The sequence below is a fragment of the Schistosoma haematobium genome, chromosome 1, assembly GCF_000699445.3.
Source record: "Schistosoma haematobium chromosome 1, whole genome shotgun sequence".
Classification (NCBI taxonomy): Eukaryota; Metazoa; Platyhelminthes; class Trematoda; order Strigeidida; family Schistosomatidae; genus Schistosoma; species Schistosoma haematobium.
Window position 1 is genome coordinate 89,245,686 of NC_067196.1, and position 8,380 is coordinate 89,254,065.

The window sequence follows — 8,380 nt, forward strand, 5'->3', positions numbered from 1 at the left end:
CACCGGGGACTATTTAACACTAAACTACTGTCTCATTCTAATTTATTATAACTATATACGATCAAAACAAAAAAACTGAGCGGGTTACTTGTACATCAGCCAGATGAAGTCTTTCAACATTGATTGACATAATGACACATTATAACACCAGAAATTGATACAAATTATTCACTAATACAGAATCCAAAAACATTTAACTGAGCAAAATGAAACTGGTTAATAAAACGATATATTACTGAATGTGTATGAGTAAATGACATTAATTATGAGTTTCCACAAATCACGGAAAAACAGATGGTATTATTATTGGGTTATGAAACGTTATTGTAAACAAGACGGTGATAATAGACATAAGTGCCATCAATACGGTATTGCAAATACTGCATTTGTCATGTATTTAGTTCTTTATAGTACAAATACGAAGAGAGTGTAAGAGGGTTCGGAAAAATGTGTTTCATTTTCTAACATCTATTGAGTTATCATTTTCTATTGTTTAGAAGAGAATGAAAAAGAAAAACGTTTATTCAAAGTGACACAACCCTTATACTGGAACTAATGAATCAAATTTCAGGATTTTTAATGAGTTGCATACAGAAATCCAAGACAAAGTAAGGCTAGGTAATGTGGCCATACTTCCTGCCTCTTTTATTTAATAACAGAAATAATAAACATTTTTCATTTACTCTTACTGTACAGAAAACCATTGAAAAATTAGTCTAACGTAGATAGTGATAAGTGGATAACGAACTCTAATATCTCCAATCATTGTATCAAATAGAATGATAATAAAACCATCTGTTCAGTTATAATCCGTAACGATCACAGAGAATTCTAAATTTATACAAAAGCTGGATCTGTTTATGGTTTTTGCCTAGAAGAATTTCTAATGAATACCGGAATATGAAGAATATGAAGTGGCATATCTTCGTTAATCAATCACCTTGATAACCGTTATTGTGTAAATGTCAACGGTGTCTGAAGTCAGAAGGCAATAAGAAGCGGCGAATACCGTTTATTAGCGGATAGCACAGATCACAAAGCTACAAGATCATCGAGTGAATTTAAAGCAGAAAGGCGAATGTGTGTATGCGAGCAAATACAGAGGTGAATTATAGTCAAATTGAATAAGGCCCAGCTAGGCAATTCAAAGGCTAATAATAGGATTCGAGGACATGGGGAACAGAATGATTCATCGAGCAATATTTGAGCCATCAACATTTTAGCCAGAGAAGTATATGCATGGCTATCATGTGAACAAGCGCACTCGTTTATACAGACAAGATACTGGTCATAATAGTACAAAGAAATAAACGAATTGTTACTGTTCGAATAACATTGTCTGTTAGTTAAGCTAATGAAAGCGCTTAACAAAATTTAACGACAATCGAATTTGATTGTATAAGAGTTGCCACAAATGTAAAATGATATCGACAAAACCAACTGACAGTGTTTCACAGTTACATCGAAGATGCTCAAACAATGTTACATTCTCATTGTCGGTTCATTACAATAGTATAAATGTCAAATTATCAATTAAACGATATTATTGAAGCTATCAACAATGAGCAAATCTTGTTTTCCATGGGACAAATTTCACTTTGTGTAGCATAAGTATACCACAAACCATTGAGGCTATTCCCATCGGTAAAAACACGACCAGTAATGAAGTGATGTAAGTTAAATGACATTGGACGATCGCGTTAAGCATTTTCGCACAACCCTGAAGAAAATAAAAATGTTAAAACTACATATATACATACATATTCTCCTTATTTGATTAACATTTTCATAGAAGTTTATAATGAGTATGTAAAGTCCAACAAATTGAATGAACACATCTAAGGAGACAATTCTAAAGGGTTCACACCATCCAACACATCTCCATCAATATTTAGATACATGTTTCGACAAAGTTTTATTGTTAGGAATAGGTGATTGTAGTCAGGTATCCGTCCATTTAAACCAATTATATTATTTATTCTCTGAAGAAGTGACTGACACTAAGTCACGAAACGTCAGAAAATCTAATTTTCTACTCATTGGGATATTGCAAATATATTATTTTTATTTGTAATTAGGGTATCGTTTTCCTGATTTCAACACCCTTTTGATCTTACACTTCTTTGTACATCAATTCAACATACATTCCGTTTACCAATAACAATACATGTAAACTTATGTATCACTGAGTGTGTCTGTTAGGAAGAGATCTTTCAGGTTTGGATGCACAAATAAACCATTCGACAGAAGTGCTCATCTTCATTCCGTACCTCCAGTCAATTCAAGTTTTAGTTCTAATCCTATCATGACTTTCGGTTTCCACATCACTAGTTCAAGTCAGAAGAGTTCTTTCAAGTTCAAATGAAATCCATGTCGATCTAATTATAATACTTTGGTCCCAACATCGGACTTGACAGTTTCAAATAAATTGAGTATTGATTAGAAACTTGATAATCAGTATACTAATTGTGATATCCCAGTGAGTAGGAAACCGTATTTCTGAAGTACCGTGACTTAATGTAAGTCACTTCTTTAGAGCAAATCAATAACCAAAGTATAAATAACATAACTGTCAATAGTACAAAGGAAACAATGCAGAATATTTCTAGTACTAACATCCTCGATCTAATAATTGTTACAGGATATTACTGAAAACACATTCAAACATAACCATCCTTCCTAAAGTAACAACCCCAGTGAAAGATATTGAGTTAGTATTGCAGTTTTACCTTACCGTCAATCTACGACAGAAGAAATACAAAGGATGTTAAGAACAAACAAAATTAAGGCTCTCTATAAGATAGTGAACATCAAAGATGAGATCCCGTTCATATCAATACAAAATTGTGTCCACAGATTAGGTTTGTTCGATTGTGATGCGCTTCAAAATCGAAACGGCTTCCTGTGAGGTCTTGTCTCATGCCAAGCAACACATAAGTCACACAAAAGCGCCTAATAATCCAGTAGAATTGGAAAATTTTACAGGGTAAGTCAGTAGTAGCAATACGAAGTTGATATTTCACATCGGAACAAAACATAAACCCATCTCTACATGTACCTTCTATTTTTATTTAGAAAATCAGATCGATTCTCTCCAAAGACCAAGTGTGATGTGGAGTCCCATGTTCGTGTAGATAAAATGAAGAATGATCAAAATTGTAATGTAATATCACCATAAACAATAGACTAACACGACACAATTTTAGTAATTAGGACATCTCAGCAAGTACAAATACAAACCGCATCGTGTTATCACATATGGCTGACATGTAGTTTGTTGTGAATAAATGTGTTTCAAAGGAACCGCTAAGTGTATTCATGCACGCAAAAATGCTAGACTGTTCCTTTTACCCGAAAGAAATTTACTATAAATTGTAAGTTTCATACGGATTTATGTATCACGGACTATCGATTCTTTTGACTTTACTGCAAAGAAGATTTATAGAAGGGAAGAAATGAAACCTAATCGAAAATGCCTATTCAGACATCTCAGAAAAGTGAGAAAGAACGAAATATTTCCTTTCAGTCATTTCCTCCTGTAACTTTACGCTACCATAAATATTTGTATAAATTCAGCATTGAGCATCCTAAAGTTAATCCGGTCAGTTTATGCTAAATGCTTATTACAATGGCAATTATCATGTTTTAAAAGTTATGAAACAATACATAGTTGGCTGTGCAGTTTTTTATGCACATGTTCACTTCATTCATGAAGGGACACGCAAAACGCCCATCAATGTTTTACAGGGAAGTATTCCCCATTAACACACAAATTGTTAGGTGAAAAAAACGGCAGTGATTTTCGCACTTGTCGTGATTATCCTTGCTTTGTGTACTTATTGCACCCAAAAGCATTCTTGGTCTACTTTAACCAAAAGTACTTTGGTTAAGGTTTGAAATTTTTGCTAAACTTTGTCCTGTGGTACCTTTTTTTACTCATTGACTGACACTCGTGTTCACACTGTGATCATATTGTGTTTTAAACATTTTTAATCAAATTAGAATGGTTAGTAAGACATATAAATGTGGATAACCAAACTGCTTGTTTCCCGTTTAGGAAGAAATGCAGTGTGATTAATGTAAAAAGTGGTACCATAAGATGTGCACACGTCTAAGTCCTAAGTCATACAAAATATGCTCGAAGCCTAACTCGCATTGGCTTTGTATGTTTTGCTGTACAAATAAGAAGTTACCAATTCAGGAGGATACGGACTCTTTTCAGGCAGTTATACAATGGGGTAACTCAACCATACATACCCTGAACAGTTCCAAAGAAGAAGAAGCACGGCCATCCTTGGATAGGCCAGAATATTCGACGTTTGCTAAGACAAAAGAAGAGATGTTGGAATGTTGCCATCCGCCTTGGCACAGCATGTACGATGGAACGCTACAGATTGGTAAGAAACATTCGTATAACAAAAATTCAGGAAGCTCAAAGAAAATATGGAATGCAGTTGGTACAACCTGCACTCAAGCAGCCCTAAAGAATATTCTCGTACATAAACTACAGAACAAGGATGCATCATTGGATTCCCAACCTAATTAAAGAAGGGAGTGGATCTGAAATGATGGAGGAAGATCAGATAAAAGCAGAGGCTATGGCTGACTATTTTGGTGCAGTTTTCACTCAGGAACCTCCTCTAGACAAAGAACCAGACCAAAATACAGGGTCAGCAAATCACCTGCTCACCGTGTGCTTAAGGCTCTTAGCACTTTAAACGTGGAAAAGTCAACAGGACCAGATGAACTACACCCCAAAATCTTGAGATATATTGCACAATATATCGCGGCCCCGCTAACTGTGATATTCAATATGTCACTTGACCAAGGTGTGTTACCTATGGACTGGAAGGGCGCAATCGTCACTCCCATACATAAAAAAGGTCCACGACAAATTCCATCGAATTACAGACCCGTAAGCCTCACCAGTGTTGTAATTAAAATACTGGAAAGAATAGGCAAACGGACTATAATGGCATTTATGGAAACCAATGACTTGCTAAACATAGAACAACATGGTTTTAGAAAGGGTCTATCTTGTACAACGGACCTCCTCATAGCAAGGGGGTTTTGGATAAAGGTGCTAGACAACGGAAACTCAGTGAATGTTGTCTACACAGACTTCAATAAGGCTTTTGACAAGGTGCCAACTAATAGACTACTATTGAAGTTGGAAAACCTTGGTATTGCCGGACCTCTTTTAAAATGGATTAGGGATTTCCTAATAGGTTGTAGACAGAAAGTAAGAATAAGTTCTAAGTGCTCCATCTGGAGACCAGTACTTAAAGGGGTAACTTAAGGTTCCGTCCTAGGTTCTTTACTTTTTATAATGTATGTTAATGATCTTCTAAGCATAGTACATTTTCAAATGTTACTATACACGGACGATGTAAAGATCTGGCGAGTAATAACTGGAGACACAGACGCATGTGCTCTTCAGGCAGACTTAAATAATATGATTAACTGGTTTAAAGAGTGGCTGATGCCCATCAATACAGCAAAGTGTGTCTACATGCACTTTGGGGATTCAAGGGTTAATAGGTACAATATATGGGAAATGCCATTACCCGTGGTCCGGTCTCATAAGGATCTTGGGGTGAAATTGAGTCATGATCTTAAGACGACAGCCCATCGCTAAGGGGTTTCGAACCCTCTGGGCTTTAAAACAGATATTCACTAAGTTAGATACAATCATGTTCACCACAGTATGCACATCCTTAGTGAGAAGTAAGCTTGAGGACTGCGTTCATGCTGCAAGCCCCTGTATAAAAGTCATCAATACATGGAAACTGCTGCCCGAAGCAGTGGTGTCCGCACCTTCAATCGGCACACTGAAGAAAAGACTGGACGCTCACAGAAACATACTAGAAAAGGAACAACATAGGCCGTAGGACTTCTGTCCTTACTACACAAATCTGAATCTGAATTACAAAACTGTTAATCAGCACTTACTTTTTTATGCGGTATTATGGCTTTGTCAGGATAACATGAAACTGGTACTGAGAGATTACTCACAGTATAATCCATGACTGAATTTGCACCACAACATTTATGCTTTTGAAAAACACATGAATTACAAAACAGTTTCTTTTCAAGTGTAATTTACCTGCAATTGTATTGTGTTCACAAATGCTGCATAACTATTTTTCCTAGTATACTGGTTGATAGAATATTTGATGATATCTCGAAACATCATACCCATCTAAGTATTGAACAAACCGTATTAAACAAATGTTTATAATATGAGTAGGAAACATTTACTTGATTAAAACCATTACCTTTTACGCAAAATGGATGTCGTTACAATAACAATGATACTGATTGATGCAGCCACTATCAACAGTACTGTATACTGTAATCATAAATAAATAACAAAATTAGTATTAGTTCACAACAGCATTCAACTTTACAAGTGCATTAATTCTTCGACGTCCAGTTAAAACGAATAATATACCAATACTACCAAGTGAGAACAGAAGACATCCAAGTGCCATCATGATAAATGTCAATGATAACATATGAACTGGCATATTACGTAAAAATGTACTCAGAAATAGATGTACATAACTGCCCATAACAATTAAACATGTACCAAATACCTGAGAAAAAAATACAAAGAAATAAATAGTATTTAAAACAATTAGTCCCTTTGATAAATTTCGATCATACAATGAGAAGACGTAAGACATTTCGAATAAAAAACTGATCACACATAATGTACTTGTTAAGACATTTTCATGTGAAAATTAAAAGGTCAACTAGACAGGTTAAAGGTAAGCCGTAATACAGAAAAAAATATTAAGGTAAACCAAAACAATGTGATTACCACTTCGGATAATAAATCAGTATTACGAGGGGAGGTGTTAAGTGTTAAGGACACATTGTCTTCGAATGCATAGAGAGTGTTTCAGTTTCCGTGTAATGAAGGCTTCAATGAACCCTAGTATACCTCCTTCAAGGCTTTTGTACAACACTACAAAAGATGGTTAGATGCTATCCCTATGACCAGTCTCAGTCAAATGTTTCGCAATGGAGGATAATGTCTATCTATCCCGTAATCTTATTTGACCATGTTTGATCAGAGTGTTCGAAGTGTATTGCGCAAATAGATCATCACATAATTCTGATAAACTTTGTCTTCTCATTGCATCAGCGAAATAAACAGTAATCGAAGTAATAAAGTTCTAGTGAGAAGCACTGACCAGTGGGGTTCAACCAGATCTGTTCTGAGATTGTTACTCACTGATGACAGCGGTGGATGTGTCGCTCAATTTCGTCGATTAGTTGAAGTTAGACACTAACACCGTTGGATGCCGGGCGTCTCATTGGTCTAATGGTTAACCACTCGCGCATGAGACTGATAGGTCCTGGTTTCGAACATCGATCGTGGACGCGCACTGCTGAGGAGTTCCAAAATAGGACGAAACGGCCTTCCAGTACTTCCAGGTGTTCCATGGTGGCCTAGCTTCAACTGACTCATGATGTCAACCATTGAAATAAATAAAGAATAATTAGACACTATGCATGATGTTTATGACAACAAAACACTTACCAAATTTAATGAATTAGACACAATTAAAAATCTCTTCAACCATTTGTACTGACATTCTACTGATTGTTTCTTACACATTCTGATATACAATGGTAGATATATGCAATAATTCCTCAAGTTGATTTCATCCAATTCACTGTGTCTTTTCTGTTCTTTTCTTTACTTTATGGTCGAACATATAATATGAAATGTCAAATCATACTTTACTTTATTCACATTAACTTCCATAATAATTTTATATTTATATATTTGATTTATGCTCATCATTGATTTCTTTCATAGATTAGTAACCTTGATATATTGTGGAATGTGTAGAATGGATACAAAAAAGAATTTGTCTAATCACTAATTGGATCAATGTCAAAGACTTCTGTATCAATAATTACCGATTTATCTTATTGTCTAAAAATATTTAAACGGAAAAATTTCAAAAGACTAAAAATAACAACAACCACAACAAAAAGAAAGAGAACAGAAAGAAAACTTTGTCCAAGTTCATTCACACTCATTATAAACTAAATATTTCACTTACCCCTTCAAATAATCTAATATCATCATTATGTAATTCCATTTTATTATTATTATTATTTCTTTATGTATTTTTACAATGTAATTAGTATATAATGAGATGAACTATGATATAATTAGAATTATTCATAATAATCTATTATCATCTCATTATTAATGATGAACAGTATTTCAATGTTTATTATATGGTTGAAATGTTGATCTTATGAATGAAGAATATTCATTTCAATAAATTTTCTTCATTTTCTATAGTTACATATTTTAATGAATAAATCAAATTCAAGGAAAAGATTATGAGGT

General features: G+C 34.6%; 1 protein-coding gene across 1 annotated transcript; it reads right to left on the reverse strand.

Annotated features, from left to right (window-relative positions):
• Positions 1-242: 242 nt before the first annotated feature.
• On the reverse strand, positions 243-7,757 carry MS3_00000966 (uncharacterized protein). The gene is made up of 4 exons (XM_051208529.1): positions 7,553-7,757; positions 6,107-6,599; positions 5,953-6,054; positions 243-1,720 (listed from the first exon to the last, which is right to left on the reverse strand). Exons 2-4 carry the CDS (start codon positions 6,200-6,202, stop codon positions 1,556-1,558), a joined length of 363 nt encoding a protein of 120 aa, XP_051075466.1. The 5' UTR covers positions 6,203-6,599; positions 7,553-7,757; the 3' UTR covers positions 243-1,555.
• Positions 7,758-8,380: the final 623 nt, after the last annotated feature.